General features: G+C 39.7%; 1 protein-coding gene across 2 annotated transcripts in view; it reads right to left on the reverse strand.

The window, feature by feature from the left end:
• Positions 1–5,932: 5,932 nt before the first annotated feature.
• The window catches only part of Ddx10 (DEAD-box helicase 10), a 154,694-nt gene continuing 142,020 nt past the window's right edge, over positions 5,933–18,606 (reverse strand). For both annotated transcript variants that reach the window (XM_041638558.1, XM_041638557.1), the window contains exon 18: positions 5,933–6,647. In XM_041638558.1, coding sequence (XP_041494492.1) covers positions 6,470–6,647 — 178 coding nt within the window. In that variant the 3' untranslated portion in view covers positions 5,933–6,469. The remainder of the gene's footprint in view (positions 6,648–18,606) is intronic.

Below are 18,606 nucleotides of genomic sequence, written 5' to 3' on the forward strand. Positions count from 1 at the left end.
CCTACTCTAACTCTTGGCTTTACTTACTCAGGCTTTGTACTTGTCAACACGCGCACCCACGGCATTTGGTTATAATTCCATCTATTTAGGACCTCTATCTGTGAGTATTTCTCCTTTAATCCCCATACCACCCTGCTGCTTCCTGGGAGGCAATCTGCTCTCAGATTTCCAGTAGGGTTGTATCAGTGAAGGCCACCAAGTGGTTTAGAGGTCTGCACTTCCTCTCTTGGTCCTATTCGGCCACTCACCCACCTGCTGAGTGTGTATTTCAACTTGAAGGTCATAAAGCAGCTGTGTCTACTCTCTCCTTCTGGGTTTTGGTCAACAGCTCTTCCCAAGTCCTCAAAGTGGGGGTGGTAAGACCTCTATTAGGAGCCTTAAGGGTGACAAGCTGGTGATTCTCTTCCTCTGCCCTCTCATATGTAAATAAAGTTCTTTATTAACCCCCCCCCCTTTAGGATTATCCTAATTTGTGTGCACCATCTGTTTCCTGCTGGGACTCCGAGAGCATACCTGTGTGTGAACAATGATTTAATAACTCTGGATTCCATTACAGCCTCAATAAAAAAAAAAAAAAAAAAAAAAAAACAGCCAGCACCATTGCCATCCTCTGGGAGCTTGGTAGAAACACGCGATTCCAGCTCCCACCACAGACTTGCTGGATCCCCGTCTAGAATTGGAAAATTCCCTGGTGTAACCCAAGAAGCATCACATTTTTTTCTAAATTTTATTAAAACTTTTTGAGTGGGAATAAAAAAAAAAACCATAAAAGATTCACTCAGATTAGTTCAGGTTACAGGATCACACATCTCAGGCAGTAAATGAGAAAGGCTCAGAAATCTAATAGGACCCATGAACGTTTTGCATGTTACTCTTGAGAATGAGGGGTTCCTGAAATAAAATGGTTTATTGAAGCATTGCTGATGTTGTACCCACAAGGACTACTTCTAAGGTAAGCTTCCAGGGCTCCCAGCAGCAAGGGCAAATGCTATTTGGAAAAGTATCTGTTAGACCAAAAGAAGAAAGAACATTTCCTATTAAAAGGTTAGAGGAAGGTATATATTATTTGCACTGAATCTTCACTGGCCATAGCAAGGAAAGGAAGGGTTATAAGGGGAAAACTGCAGGAAGTCAGCCAGCATGGAGATGTCAACATGGTTTCTGGATGGGTTAGTGATGTAAGCAAGGTGTCGGTTTCAGGTAACCCAGACCCAGAAAGACAATGATCACATGTACTCACTCATAGGTGGTTTTTAAACAACAAGCAAAGAAAACCAGCCTACAAATCACAATCCCAGAGGACCTAGACAACAATGAGGACTCTAAGAGAGACATACATGGGCCTAATCTACATGGGTAATAGAAAAAGACAAGATCTCCTGAGCAAATTGGGAGCATGGGGACCTTGGGAGAGGGTTGAAGGGGAAGGGAGAGGCAGGGAGGGGAGCAGAGAAAAATGTAGAGCTCGATAAAAATCAATAATAAAAAAAAAGAATGTGAGATGGTATTTTGCCATCTCCCCAGTCTCGCCTCCATTCTATCCAGAGAGCCTGCTAATTAATTTTAGAACACTGGAGAAACATGCTCTTATCAAACTTCATGAACGAAATACTAGAGTCAGTTTAGGATAAAAAAAAATGTCAAGTACAGGAACAAGTCAGGAGGTGTATTAGGTTTGTTGTTGTTAGTGAGCAAATGCATTTCCCAACAGAGTATTACAATTTTGAATTTTATTAATTGGTTCAAATGATTCACAATCTCTTTGTCCTTAGGAACATCTTCACAGACGTACTAAAAGGTATGCTGTAACTTAAGCAGGAGCTTCTCAATCCAATCAAGTTGGATCAAGATAAATCATCACGACAGGCCTTGCCCAGTCATCCCTAATCATAATCCATAATTCACTATTCTCCACATTGCCTCAGCTCCCAAGAACCTGTAAGTCTCTTGGGCATGTATTCTTTATCTTCCTGCCAGCATCCTCATAATCTGAGGTTTTTTTTTTTTTTTTTTTGAGATGGGTCCATCATTACATTCCCTGTTCTGTCCTGTAAACTTCTTTCTTGGTATCTAAATTTCAGTTGAGAGTAAGAATCATTTGTCTGCCTTGTCTGTTTGGGCAAAGCTTTCAGCCTGATTGTCTCTCACCTACCAAATGGAGGGCTAGCTGTCAATCACTGAGTCAGCAGGCACTAGGTAATGTGATGTGGACCATACCAGCCCTAGGCTATCGGAACTGCAGGGGCAGCAGAAGACCACGCCATGATTATGTCTAGCCTTAAGTGATGCAAAGCAGGGTTTCCAATCTTGGTTGCAGACTCCTTTCCTTACAGCACCACCTCACAGGCGTATCTGCATCCTATGGCAGCCTCTGATATCAAGGCTGAGAGACTACTTCATGTTCAGGGTAGTTCAAGTGTTGTATAACAAAATTAATTACGTTTAATTAAACTTATCCATTTTTTATGGCCCCAAACAAATCCAGAATGCCATGTAAGCTTATGAGATGGCAGCTCTCCAAAGGTTTTTGCTTCCAGAGACTTATGTAATTTTGGGGATTATTTTACACTAGCGAGTCTGATGAATGGCCTTTCAGCCTTGGTTTAGCAGCAAGAATTAGTCTCTGGGTCCTAGAAAATACACACTGTGTCCTTTCTTTCCTAAAACCCTGCAATAATGTGCACCACCCCTTTTCCATCTTCTCTTTTTATGAGACATTAAGATTATGCATTTGGTCCCTCCTCCCAACTAAATAAATGGAGGCAACAGAGGGAAACCGTCTCTCACAGGATGGCTACAGACAGTGTAGCAGTGTGGGCCTCATTAGTAGACTGAACCAATAGCTATTCTCATCTGTTACATGTTTCTCTCAGGTTGTGTGATAAACCAGGACTCAGCATGTGTCTCGTTCTCCAAGGGTAGAGATGCCTAATCTATTGTGCCTTGGACCCAGACGGATGGAATACCTTTGTCTCTGGTCAATGCCATCCAGGGGGTGGAGGTCTGACAGGAGCCAACAGACTCAACATCTACCACACACACCATGCACTATTACCTGACTTTTAGACAGTTTTCAAAGTTAGCAAAGAACACTGAAAGACCCAGATAAATCCAGACCCATTTAGCTGGAAGAGAAGAGCCAAAAATCTAGGTTAGCTGGTTCAGTGCCTCTGTTTCAGGAACTAGCTGAAGATAAAGTTAGATTATAATCTTGAGAAACAGGAAGTTACCCCCTTGTGATTATCACTGGTATTTTCGGAATTTTCCATTGACGCCCTCCCTACCCCCTTTTGGATTACTGGGTTGTGGTCTTCCCTTAAATATCCCTTCTCCCAGCTACTCAGGGTCGAACTCTCTACCCCTGCATGGGAAATGAGTTTCAGCCCCAGTGCACTGGTTCCTGTCCTGTCAATAAACCTCGTGTGATTGCAGCAAGGATGGTCTCGTGAGTTCCTGGGAGGTCATGTTATCCTGAGACTTGAGTGAGAGTCTCTGTGCTCCGGAGGTCTTTCAACACACTTTACTGCTTAATAAGGATCTACTCAATTCTTCAGATAAATCACAATCCAAAGTAGTTTATGGACCAAATGCCTTGCAATATATTTATTCAGTAACTACATAGAAGCAGCCAATAGGCTTAATTCCCCTTCAGGAAAAACAACTAAAATGGCACAGCATAAAATCAATGGTAAGCCTTCAGTTTCTGCACGTGTGTATTCGGTGACCTTTGAAAGTCTTCAAGGACAAGAGACTCCGTCAGAAACTCCAATCTCAAAATCTTCTTGAGTTCTTAAACCCCGATTTCCTTTCCTATTTACCTTTTCTCTGTTAAAATAATTACTAGTTTTTTATGTCTGTAAACTCTCTTTCCTACAGAGGTGACAGAACACTGTATTACATCATATCTTTAAAAGTTCTCTTGATTTAGGGTGAAAGGTTTTTAAGAGCAAGAGGTTGGGGAGAAGCAGGTTAAAACAATGTCTTCTGGACAAGATAAGGCTGGTTCACTCTTAAATTCATAGCAGCTGTTGACTATTGGCACATGATTGACCCACTTAACATTATATCATGGTGAGGTGTGGGGGGACCACAGAAATGGGTTCGCTCCACCTTGACTTGACTGAAGGTCAGAGACCTCAAATCTACTCTTGTTCTTTCAAAGTTATTGACAAGAAGTCTGACTTAAGGAGCGCTACAAACAAGATATTCTGACCTAGGGTGTCGTTACTTGTTGTTTTGGATATTAAAATGGCCCAGAGGTGGATTTGCTCCACCTCGATCAAAGATCAGAGAATTCAAGCCTATTTCTGCTCCTTCAAGGATAAAACACGAGGTTTGACCCAGGGAGTAGCTGGTTGCTGCATGTCCTGCCTAAAACATCAAAATGTTTAACTCAGGAAATAATAGCTTGATGTCTCAGGTATTAAAGCAAATAATTGTTCTGTTTGTCCTTTATGTCACAATAAAGCAGGGTTTTTTTGTTTTGTTTTGTTTTGTGTTTTTACCTTCTTCCCTTTTGGATTGGGGTATATAAGCATATGGAAAATAAACACGGGTATATTCAGCATTCACTTGGTAGCCCTCCCGGTTCTAGCCTATGTCTCTGTATTTCTTTCATATCGCTGTTCCTACCTAATTTTTCTAACCACATGCCCCTACCCTGGAATGTGCAAACCCCATTAAGGCTGGACCCTATCAGATGTCATCCCAACGTGTGGCTAAGAGTGAGGAAGGGGTACACGAGCCCCCTCATCAGAGCTCAAGAGCCACTTACAGCTCACAGATGCTAGGCGAGGGAGAGCCAGTTTTCTTTACAGATGTGTTTCCTTGTTGACCATAACGTATGGATGGCCCCACACCCATGGATTTACAGGCAACACTAACTGGACTCAGGAGGACATGAAGTTGGGAGAGGGATATGAACAGGAGTGGTGCCTAGGAGGAGCTGGAGGGAGGACTACTGGGTAAATATGATTAAAATATATATGTGCATAAAATACTCAAAATTAAAAATTATATTAAAGGGTAAATAAATTACTCTTGGATTACTATGAGTAGTCATTAAATCAAAGCCCTAATTATGAATTATAGGAAAGGTGCTATATTTGGCCTTAAAGGTTTAAAAGATGGATAAAATACAATCCTATTCTCAAGGAAACTGTCAGATAACAGGGCAACAGGTTTATAGATAAAGGATGATTATATCACATGACAGATATCACTAATAGCAGGAAACAGAGGAGGGAAACATGTTCAGACCTGTAGGCTACAGAGAGAACTCCCAGGGAAGGTACGCTGAGAGACCAGGGAAGAACCTCCGGGGTCTGGGAAAGGCCGACTCTGAGGACACGCAATGGACCAGTCACTAGAGAGAGAGAGTGGGGGAGCTGGCAGTCATTCTGATTGGGAGAAGATGGTCACCCATGAGGATGAACAAACCCACGTGTGGTGCAACTAATCTTCCTTAAGAGCCAGGACTGAATTGACAGCTATCACTGAAAATTAGTTTTGGTAGTGAATACAATAGGAAGACTAGGTTACAAAAAGATCCTGAGTACAACAATCTACACTAAAATCAATCATTTCATGCCCATATTTCTCCAGGTTTTTTTTTTTTTTTGACTAACAGTATTTGTAAGAAAACAGGGACTCTGCCTCATTTTCTTATTAGCAGGAGCCAGGTGAAGACCTATGATGCCTTCTAACCAGAGCACGTGAAGAATGTCTTCAGAGATCTGGAGAATTTATAAGTCATTGCCAGCAACCTACAAGTGCAATGTGTTACATCTGAGCAGGCAAAGTTAACGATACGAACCCTGCTTCAGGAGTTTGTCACATGTTTTAATTTTATGAATATCTTTGAGTGTCTTTCATATTACTGGACACAATGAAAACAACAGTACTTTACATTATAGAAAACATGTTTATTTTTTATGAACTCAATTAAAAAATACTCATTCTTTGTCAGGGCTGGTCCATTATACTGTTTCTTTGGAAATAATGAAATATACATAAAATTATTAGCTATTTAACAATAATATTAAATTTTCTGTATTGTATGAAAGATGGGTATGAACAAGGGATTCAAAACCTACCTGTAAAACAAACAGGGACTAGGTACAGCTCAGTAGTAGAGCACTTGTCTACCATATGAAGGCCTTGGTTTAACCCTCAACACTGTGAAAACAAAGTAAGCATTTCCACTAGAGGGTAATAGGAGCCTATTGACAAATTCTAACAGAGCAGACTACACACTGCACAATGGTAAATTGTACAATACATCCTTATTTTGAATATGTTCCTTGATGTTTCAAAACTCAGTTTTTGAAAGAAACCCAGAGATGTGATCATTTCTGTTAGAGAATGTGTCTTCTGAAAATGGGACACATAGTACCTAAATGCCCCAAAGCTCTTTTCAACTTCTTGTCCACATAATAATGTCCAAAGTCCACAAAGACACGAAGAATATTTAGTTTTGACTTCTGAGCAGGTGTAACACCAGCTCTTCATCCTCTGCTAAGGACAGGCCTGTATCCAAAGGCTCTAACGTTTCCCACTTGGCCTTCTTTCCATGACGGCTTCTTGGTTGTACATCGTCAACTTCAGTGTTATTCCTTTTCCTCATTCCTTGCTTCTTCTTGGTATCACTGGTGGGAACAAATCCAATGATTTATTTTATAAATAATTAACTCAGTATGAAGTCAAACACTTAAAATAGGACAGAATAACCAAATGTATAGCAGATAGATGGTGAAATAACATTACATGAGACAATGAAGCGGGAGAAGGGGAGGCAAAAGCAAGAAGGAGAATAGGGAGGGAGAGGAGAAGGGGGGGAGAAACAATCAATCTCTGAGGTTTTATTATTTACTTAGAATTATTCCAAAAATTAAATGAAAGCAGATAAAAAACATACAGTGGTTCTTAACACATTAACTTTCTGCCTAAAAATTATACCCATTCAAAAAAATTCTCATAGTAGCTGTATATAATAACCAGTAAAAACTGCTACATAAATATTATATTCTATTCCAACCACATGATGTATTCAAAAAGACGAATTGTTCAAGTTTGAATGGATTCCATTACTGTTTAGAAGGCAGCCTGTTATAAAAGTGAAAATGCCTAATCAGCATATCCATTTATAACCAGCTGGAAGCAAAACTATAGATAATTCCCCCATTTACCTCCCAGAAGCCCCAAAGCTCTAACTCAGCCATTTTCTTCACCAATAGAGGAAAGGCAAGCGAGATGATACCATGTGGCTATTCAAAGCCACAAATTGCTGAACTTTGAAAGGATGCCCAGAGCAATGAACATGAAAGACTTTTCAAAAAGAACTTAGCCAGGGAAGAATTAAGATAAATCTTTCTTTTCTTTTTTCTTTTCTTTTCTTTTCTTTTCTTTCTTTCTTTCTTTTTAAAAAAAGCTTTAAAAAAAGATATTTAGTCCTAATGTGTTCAGGAGTGTGGCCAATCCTGTGCCAGTCCGACTAGGTTACAGTGCCATGAATAGATGGTGAAGACAAGGCTGGTTCTGTCCAGCTTGTGTGCTGAGTGCACCTCAGAGAGCTTCACAGACAGTGTAATGAGTAGGCGCACCACTGCGTCTCCCTTGTCTATTGTGCTTTTGCACATCACAGCTCTGCAGGAAAGAGCTGCTTCAGTTTTCTTCCAAAGGAAAATCAGATGTGAATGTTGCCTATGTTCAATTAGCAACTGCAATTCTGGAAGGCATTTTATGATTACTTTCTATAGCAAATAAGTAGTGATGTGAATAACAAATCATCTGTTAATAGGATGGGAATTCTATGGATAATCTGCCACAATTTAAGCCCTAAGAAATAGAAATCAGAAAAGCAATGATCTGGTCTCTTTCCAAAGCCTCAGTGTGCGAGAAGCCCTGAGTTATTTCGCACCCTGCTGCATTGGGCAGAGGACCTCTGTCCTCTGAGCACTTGGTACTTGGTGGGAGCTCATTGGATTTAAGCAGGAACTGGGACTTCCTCATCAGTTAGCAGACAAATAAAGGCCATGTTCAAGTTATTTCTTGGTTCTTAAATTATTCTTGACAAACCCTGGACAGCTTGTGGCCCAGAGTTCTATCAGGCAGCGTGTAGCAGTTGTAATGGTTAATACCTATTGTCAAGTTGACAGATCTAGAATCACCCACCAGACAGAGCCCTGGGCATACTTGTGAGGGAGTGTCTTGACTGGGTTAAATGAGATGGGAGGATCCACCCTAAACACCAATTATACATTCCACAGGCTGGGGTCATGAACTGAAGACCCTGGAAACCATGTGGGCATCAGTGTTCACCCTCCTGCTTCCTGATACAGAGAAGTATGACTGACCAGCTTTCCAATGATCCTGCTGCCCCTTCTTCCCAGCCATAACTGTCTGTGCCCTGAGAACTCTAAGCTAAAGCAAACCATTCTTCCCGTTAAGTTGCTTCTTGTCTGGTATTTGGTCACAGTAACAAGGGGGAAACAAAACTAAACAAACCCTCACACCACACCACAGTCCAACACAACACCACAGTCCAACACCACACCACAGTCCAACACCACACCACAGTCCAACACCACACCACAGTCCAACACCACACCACAGTCCAACACCACACCACAGTCCAACACAACACCACAGTCCAACACCACACCACAGTCCAACACCACACCACAGTCCAACACCACACCACAGTCCAACACCACACCACAGTCCAACACAACACCACAGTCCAACACAACACCACAGTCCAACACAACACCACAGTCCAACACAACACCACAGTCCAACACAACACCAGTGTCATTTAGCAAGTAGATGGCAAAACGTCTGAAGATACCAAGGCTGAAAAATAAAAATGGATTTCACTCCAAAACAGAAATTCAAAATATAAACTCCATAAAGCAAGTGAACCCCAATATGTTAAGGGGGGGGGGGTAAAGCTGACAGGTAGGTAGTGGCCTTCAGGGTGGGGCAGAATATCTGGGCTTGAGTTCCACATTTTGTCCTCCTATCAATGCCCATAAAGGACAGAAAGTGCAGTCTTGAAATGTTTGAGCCAAGAGTGAGATAGGGTCATGTTACAATAAGTCAGTAGTAATAACACACCACGTGATAAAACCTAAGGGCAAGGCTTAGCTCAGAGCACCAAAAGCCCCCTATCAAAATAAAAAAAATTCAGAGCTACTAATCTTTTAATAATCTAAACCATAGAGACTTCATTAGTAATGTATACTTACAGAACAGATCATACAACTAAGTACAGAGTAAAACATCGTCATTTGATAATGTAATATGAATAGACAAGAGGGGAAATCAACGCCTCAGACTTTACTAAAAACATTAATACAAAAGCATGTCACAACACCCAAACCAAACACCTGATCCAATGATTTACTGGCAATAATGGAGGAAGAAAGAGAAAAGTGGAACATGAAGTTTGAAACTTTGATATATTAAAAACTGATTTTTAAATGAGATATAACTTTATTTCCTAAAATCTCTGAAGCCCAAACTCAAAAATCTCCTAGAAGCTGAGCTTATTTTTCTGTAGTTTTGATTTTCCTGGTTTCAACATTTAAATTATTTTCAAACAATTTAAAATGCATTTCCTTCAACAACATCTGTGTTAAATTCAAGAACAACAAAAGATGTGTGTGTGGGAGCACATGACACCCCAGTCTGCACACTGGATCAGCATTTCCACCAGTGTTCTCTACTGGGGGGAAGGCATTTTTTTCCAGCTGCTATCTCGGCTCCACTTCATCATCTTCCCTTGAAAGCATACAGGTACACAACTATCTATTGATACGGATCTTTCCCTTGATCAATATAGATCAAATTGTTTATCAGCCATCTGTCACCTAGTATTGCTACTTACTGAGACGATTGTGGTCTTTCTCACCTGTATGCCATTTGTCACCTAGTATTGCTACTTACTGATACGAATGTGATTTTTCTCACCTGTATGCCATTTGGCAGCACCTTTCAAAAGTTTTAAAGTAAGTATGCCCAGTTTTTTTTTTTCTTCTGGGAATCTTGCCCAAAAATAATTTTATGAAATTTTATGAAAACTGAAAAAAATTTAGGAAACCAACCCAGAATAAAGATCCAGCTACATTTAAATAATATACATGTGGAAGGTCATTTGGATGTTTATTTTTAAATGTTCTTTTTGCTAATGCATGTAGCTTCTGTTTTTCTGTAACCATCCTATATTAGTCTTTGAAATAAAAATTAAATTCAAAGTTCTAAGTAGTTAGGTAATGCTAATTATTTTGCATAATTCCACAAAGCTTAAAAGCAGATGGTGTGCAAAAAAAAGTTCCCATTGATAACCTAATAACTTAGCACAGAAACAGGGAACTGTAGACTCGGTAGTTAAGGGTATACTGGTGATGGGTTATTTTCGATAGTCTTTAAAAAGCTAGGAGTTGTGGTGCACTGCTAAGATCGCAGTACCTGGGGGATTAGGGAAGCTGCATTGCAGGTGGAGGCCAGTCTAAACTACACAATGAGATTGTCTTATAAACAACAGGAGAAAGCAAAATAAAAGGTAAATTACCTTCTAGCCTTTGTTCAGGCCCCCAGAACATCTCATCTTCTTTCTCTAGTCATGCATCATGTTTAGCCTACTTCTTTCTAACAGGATCCTGCAGTAAACTAGAATGGCTATAGATTCTTATAAGCATCCTCTACCAAGAAGTTAGCATCAATCAGGATACATAAATGGGTAGAAGAGTGTTGGGATGAAAAGAAGCTGAAAATCTCCTCTGGCAGGAATACAGGTAACTACAGGATCATTATTATACTATTAGGTTACATATTTAATTGCAATAATTGTCCAAAGTATTCATGATTCAAATACTAGAATAAATTATTCATTCTTTTCTTAAAAAGGGCTTTCAACAGTTCTTCCGACTTTTATTCAGAGAGACCTTACTAATTACTTCATATAAAGTGAATTCCCAAATCTGCTTTCACCAGTTATTTCTTTCAAGGCCCTCATGACCAGCTGTGTCCTACTTTCTGCTTATTTCTTTATGATCTGTCTGTCTGTCTCCCACCAGTATAAGATCTATACGAGAGCTAGGGTCCATTCTTCTTCAGCCTCTGCCTACTCTAGAGTCAACTTTGTTTATTAACTGTCTACATACATAGAGTAATGCTGAAGAACCAAAACAGGTTATCACCCCGGCTCTGATTTTGTAATATGGAGGATACTCTCTCTGTATATCAAATATATCACATGTCATTAATCTCACTGCCTCATTCATTTCAACCAAGGCAACAGAATATTTCTGCAGATTCTTTTAAACGGAGGGAGCTGACTTTTCAATATCAAGGGCTTAATGAACAATTCTGAGGTGAAAATAATAAAAGCAGACATTCCAGAAAACATCGTAGTCTATCAATTGCATGCTGATTTAGAATCTCCCACCAGCTTCACCTTTACTAATTACATAGATTATCACACATCACTGACCCACTGCATTTCATATCTGGCTTTTTTTAAACTCTCATTAGGTCCTTAACAATAATCTTGCAAGCTAAGCAATATTTGGTTGACTGTGAAAACCGAAAAGAGCTTAAGTATATGTCAAAGCTCCAGAACTTGTTAAAGAAATTAAAATTCAAAGCGTTGACTGCAGGAAAGCCAAGTTTTGTTTTTTGTTGTTGTTGTTTTGTTTTAACACAGACTTAATTTCCCCAAACCCATACTTCTCATGCTGCAAAGTTTATGTCAATATCCAAAACTACACGGAGTGACACAAGTGAGCAAGCATTCCGCAGTCTCTCGGTTCACAGAACCTCATGTAGCTCATACATCACCCCTTGCTAGAGCAACTAAGTTTGTACTATCAGCTTCTGATATCCTTCTGCAGAACCAGTGTACTGACAGGGAAAGGCAAAGAGAAGGAAACAGACTCCATGATATACTTTCCCACTAATCAGAAACAAGTTTTATTACGCTGGAGCTCTTAGCAAGCTCTAGCCAGTATTTACAGGAGTCAGAAAGGGTGTGGGGGGATTATTTATTATAATAGCAAGAACAAAAGAAAAACTGGTACATGCTATAAATATAGTTAACTGCTCACATTAAACAGCATATTTTAAAATATTATAGAGGATTGGGAAAACAAAACAAAACAAAAACCCAGATCAGAATGTCCTTTAACTGGAAAACTACACTCCCTGGGGTGCAAGGTTGTTGAGTTAGAACTATTATACCAAGCCTTAAGAATGTTTCAAGTGCTACAAGACATGGCTATGATCTAGGCTGGAAGACAAAGATCTGCTAAGAAAACTTGTCAATCTCCGCTGTATGCAATGCTTTATTGGAATCTAGTATAGCGGACTGAACTCCCAAGGATATTAGGGCAAGAATTTCACATAAGCTTGACTGAAAAAGAGGATGTATTGTATCAGCGCTCCTGTCCTAAAGAAGGCTGTGTGTATACATAGGGACTCCATGATAAAACAGAAGGTAACATCACTGCACACCTTAGACATCTAACAAAAGGCAGCACTAGGGCTGCGGAAAGAACACATTTTTATTGTAGCATCAGTACAGATCTTCGACTTCTCCGTTTTCCTCCCCTCTGTCTCTTCAAGAATGCAGAGAAAAGAATGGAGCAAATCTGCAGACTGGTCTAGTGGCCAAGAAGATGAGCAGGTATTCAGAGTTATAGAAATAAATACTCCCTTATACAAAATCCCTGCAGCTTCAACTGTTGGTGGAAAGTCAGTATAGACCCAGTTCAGCATCCCAGTGCCAGTCTGGGTATCTATTTTGTACAAAACTTTTCCTGTAGTAATAGGAGCGGCGGAGCTGCATCCCCAGCACCCCAGCTGCCTGGCTAGCTTATGCCCCGAAATAATTACACAGACACTGTATTCTTTTAAGCACTGCTTGGCCCATTAGCTCTAGCCCTTACTGGCTAATTCTGATATCCCGATCAACCCATTTCTAATAAACTGTAGCACCGGTCTTACCGGGAAGATTCTAGCCTACGTCCATCCTGGGTGGGAGCTTCATCGCGTGTGCCTCAGAGAGCAGAGCTATGCGTCTCTGAGCTCACTTCCTCTTCCTCCCAGCATTCTGTTCTGTTTTCTCCACTCACCTGTGTTCTAACCTATGAGGGCCAGCCAAGCAGTTTCTTTATTTCTTTAACCAATGACCTTCCTCCATCACTTTCCTCAGTCAATAAACGCAGCTTAGATATTTTTCCCTACATAATTTAAAGCTAGTAAATTCATAAGTATGTACTAATTCATTTAAAAATATTCCCCAAAAGTTTTGTAGCTATCTGCAAGTATTGACACTTTAAAATTCAAATAAGTTGTGTCAGAGATGTTCCCCTTATGTAGGAAGATAAGGTCTCCCAGGCTGAGAGACAAGACAACCCCTGGAGTCTGTCTGGCACTGTGAGAATCCTGATGGTGCCTAGCCAATGAGGGGTGACCATGCGAAGTCAAGAACACCTGGGTGCTGGGAGGGTATAAACGTAAATGAGTCTGATAAATCCCTTCCACTGGACTCCCAGTGTCCTTTGTGTCACTGACATTGTGCCTTCCCACCCCCTCCCCTGAGGAAGGCAGTAGGACCCAGCTACATCTGGCACCTGGAACAGGGACTTCTAGCACAGGTTTGGAGCTTGGTCAGAGCCCTTTTTCATTGCGGCTCTGATTTTTGGGTTTTGCCAGAACAGGTTCTAGTTGTCTCTCCTCACTCATGGCGTTGGACAGTGCCCACAACACAGTGTATTTCAGTGAAAAGGCCCCTCAATGCTGTGTGTTCTCGGTCCCTTTGACAGGTAAGCATTGGGCCCCCATCCTTTCTTTTGCTTTGTTTGCCATGTTAGGATCCAGCAACATTCTTATAAATTTCAATTTATAAGATCATGGCAATAGGCCTGATGGGGATTAATCATTGCAGTGTACTCCAGAAAAACTGCTCTTTTCTTAAAGACTACTACTGCTTATGGAATCAGTACTAAGAATGCATGACATTCTCAAAACCTCAATTCTCAAATTTCTACTGGAATTAGAAAGAATTATAATGGGGGATGTAGCACGGGAAGATGTCTAGAATTTATTATAAACATAACTGAAAACACGTAAAAAAGTAATCTTAGATCAGAAGACTAATAATCAGAAAAGATCTAGGTTGGTGAAAAGGAAAAAGGGTATAAAAACCACAACTCTCACCACCAAACCTTGACCTCACGTCTTTTCATTAAACATCCATGCATTATTTGAAACTGTTAAAATCTTTTTGTTGTTGTTGCTTATAAATAATCTGGGGATTTGGTGAAGAGCTAGGAGTTCCCTTTCAGACAGACACAGAGACGCAAGTACATACACTACGCTACTCAATTGCTTTTTCTAGATTTTTGAGATTGCTCTAACACTTATCTGCAGAGTCATAGTTTAAAAACTTCTGCTCTGCAGAAACTTTTAACACAAAATTATTTCTCCTCTCATACTGAATTTAAATATCACCTAAGCCAGAAAATTTTGCTACTATTCTACATGTAGAATATTTTGTACTCCCAGAAATACATCAGCTTCCATCTCAAACTACTTTAACTGATTAATTTTCTCAATTTCAAAGATTATCATGCCCATCAAACTTTCAGCAAAATTCTTCACAGACCTCAAAAGAGCAATACTCAACTTCATATGGAAAAGCAAAAAAATAGGATACCCCAAACAATCCTATACAATAAAGGAACTTCTGGAGGCATCACAATCCCTGACTTTAAACTCTACTATAGAGCTACAGTACTGAAAACAGCCTTGTATTAGCATAAAAACAGACAGGAGGACAAATGGAACCAAATCGAAGACCCAGATATTAATCCACACACTTTCGAACACCCAATTTTTTACAAAGAAGCTAAAAATATAAATAGGAAAAAAAGCATATTCAAGAAATGGTGCTTGCATAACTGGGTATCAACATGTAGAAGAATGAAAATAGATCCATATCTATCACCATGCACAAAACTCAACCAACACTGAACCTCACAGAAGAGAAAGTAGGAAGTACACTTGAATATACCAGCACAGGAGACAACTTCCTAAATATAACCCCAGTAGCACAGACACTGAGAGAAACAAATTTACTCAAACACGAAACCAGCATCCATCAGATATTTCACAGACAAAACCAAACACACAAAAGACAAAAACAAAAAACCAAGCACTGACCATCTATTGATTAATATTAAGAACCGATATTAACAGCTAATTTTACATGAATTGAACCCATTTACTCAATACAGGTTAAGGTATCATGCATATGAAACTTAATCATAAAGAAGTCATGTTTAAATTGTGACAAGAGCCTTGTACAAGTTATAAATCTAACTGATCCTATGCTTCCTAGAACAACCTACCAAACATACCACTATACAATTCCTTTGTGGACCCCCACACTCTTTATGTTTGCAGTCAATGGAGAATGAACCCAGAGCCTTTCGCATGCCAGGAAAGGACTCTGCCTTAGTCTGGAAATTTCTTATAAAGGAACCAGACTTAGTACAAGGCTGTCATCTAGAAATAAAAGATCAAAAGAAGTTATAAACTTTTTTGTTTGAAACATTAAGGTTATAAATGTTAACATTTAGTTTTATTGGACAATGAATATCTAGAACATAGGCATTTCTTCTTAATCATATTTAATACTTGGAAATTTTTACATCATTTCCAATCCACATGGTGGTCATGGAACAAACAAGATGAATGGTACTGTATATATAAAAATTAATATATTGCATATGTAAATAGTCAAATCTATCATATTGTGAGGCATAGCTAAAGAAACAATCTTATCAAACTATTTTAAAAGGACTCTTGCCACCCCATCCCTGTCTGGTTCAGATGTCTAGTATAGCTGTTATCACTGTCTTCAGGGAACTCTTCTTCACCCACCAGGCTCAACTGCACCTCACTATGTATGTGTTCTCCATGCTCATTTCCTGTCTCCGCACATCCTACCGCATCTCCAGGCATACAAATCACAACAGTCATGCATTACAAATTTCAATACTACACACTTAATTCTTTGTGACCACAACTGAACTCAAAGTTTCCTGAGAGTACATGAATGGTATTGTCTATTTATCTTTTGTGCTCTGTGCCTGCATTGATTATGGATAGCACATGACAGGCAATAAATCATTCTCTGTAGAAAGAATGTATGGAGAGAAATGAGAGACACTCAAAAGAAAAGCAAATATGGTATTTCATTAGTATTTTATTTTATTTTATGTGGGTGTTTATGTGCACTTGCTTTTACGTATCACTTGTGTGAAGGTGCTGGCAGAGGCCAAAAGAAGGCAACAGATCTCCTGGAACCAGAGTTACAGGCAATTTTGAAGAACCTGATGGGGGCTGGGAACCAAACCTGGGTTTCCTACAAGTGTGGCAAGTGCTCTTAACTCCTGTATTTTAAATTAAGTAGAATGTGAATTAAATAATGCAAAACATTCTTACTGTACTTGTTTCCACCAAAGAGATAAATTCTTTTTATCATTCAAACATTGTGACTACAGTGCATGGGGTACTTGAAATGAAAATCATTTATGATCCCAAAGGCAACTGCTTAAGTTAGCCTTTTTCTGCTAAAAGATAAACAAACTTCAAAACATAATAGGGATAAGATCAAATGACTGTGCACTCATAACAGACCAATGAATTATGTCATAAAATCAACCAAAACAAAGCCCCAGTTTTCCTATGAATTTTTGTCTCTATTTTAGTAACAACAACAACAACAACAAATTCCTAATTATCTATGAATTCTACCTAAACTAATTCCACCGGCTCAAAAAAGAAAGGGAAAGGAAGAAAAAGCCTGAGAAAATTGGACTAACCTTTTAAAACAGATGAAAATGAAGAAAGAATCAGAAAAAAGTAAATTTTTCTGTTTGGATCTGCCATAAAAAAAGAATACACTAAACCTGGGGCTTGAGGCAGAGTGTGGCTCACCCAGCATTGGCCCCTCCTGAATTATGAGCACATTCCTGCCCCTGGCCCCCATTTCAGCTGTCTCTGAGAATAAACTAGGATGTGTTTTAAAGTTCACACATGAACACACTGTACTGTCCTCCCCTTCTCCTCTCTTCCCACACTGGAGCCTTAGAAGAAACTCAAGGCCACATGATGTTCATTGTTACTGAATTCACAATAAGCAGTGGCTGCGTTGCTACTGCGCTAAATCAAAGGGGTTGAATGATGAAGCTAACTAAAACCCTCCGGAACATTACAAGAGACATTACTTTGGATAACTCCACAGAGGCCTAAAGATGGTTCAATTCTCCTGCAGCTGTGCAAAGAACTGAGAAGAAGGACAGAAATATAGACTTTTTAAAAATCTGTCAGACCTCCTTGGGGAAGAACTACTGACCACAGATCTGTCCGTTCTTCACTAAATCTGCCTCTCCTGCTGCCTTCTTCCTACTGACAAAGTGTCTTTCCATGTAGAGAGACAAAAGTGTTACTTACGATGAATATTTATGAGCAGCAACAAAGTAAAGGAAACTTTCAAATGAAACCAGCTCATACTAGTTCAAAACTGCTATTTTCTAATTGCGCTATCCAGTCCCTTAACTCATTTTTGGAAACACAAAGTTTATATCCAAAAATAAGCTTCAGACGAAGTCATGATAACCAGGATCAGCATGGGAACTGGTACAGAGTGGAGCCCAGAAAGAGCACAGCAAGCAAATCTGTAAGCATGCTAGGAAAACACCCAAGGGCCAACAACACAAATCCTTAGTAAATCATCAAGTTAGAGACAGGCAAAGGAAAGATGCAGCCCATCTGGAAAAACATCGGACACCTGTGCCTACATTATTTCTGCAACCAGTACTAGCTTCAGCAATTATTACTATTAAAATTTACAATCTTTGGTCTTCTGAATACACTAGTTAAATTATAGACTACTATTTGTACCTTATCATAAACCCTGCTTTTTAGTCTAGGAATGACTAATAAGGTTAACCTTGTGTATCAATTCCACTTGATTGATAGAGGATATGCTGAGAAATATGACAGGCTACTTGGACAGAAATATAAATTAAACATATCTTCCATAAGAACTTGAAACACCAGTGCTATGTATTTGCCAACCAGAGTCCAGTGATTCTGTACTATAAACACCCTCACCCAACACCCAAGCAACACCTAGCAATAACTAAAGACATTTTTGGTCTCAACTCAGAAGGTGGGGGGATGTGCTACTCCTGGTGGCCACACTCAGTGTTATAGCCCTTAATGTCCCAAACACCGTCCAAACACTACCTGAACCAGAATATCTACAACCCTAAAGCTAGTCAGTACGTGGACCCAGGTTTTCAGTAGAGTGACATCAAATGTGTCTTCAGTTTTCCTGACCAATTCTCTACGGGCCCCGGCAGTTGCATGTAATGTGAGTGAAGGAGTCAAAGTAGAGGAACGGCTTCACTCACACTACAGATTGCTCTCATCATGGACATAAACCACTCCATCCCTTAAAGATCTGTTTCTTTATCTATAAAAAGAGAAGGCTGGACTACATAATGTGTACACATACACACACACACACAA

Source organism: Microtus oregoni, unplaced genomic scaffold, assembly GCF_018167655.1.
Source record: "Microtus oregoni isolate MIOR12 unplaced genomic scaffold, Mior012 000055F_ref0000237, whole genome shotgun sequence".
NCBI classification, from domain to species: Eukaryota; Metazoa; Chordata; class Mammalia; order Rodentia; family Cricetidae; genus Microtus; species Microtus oregoni.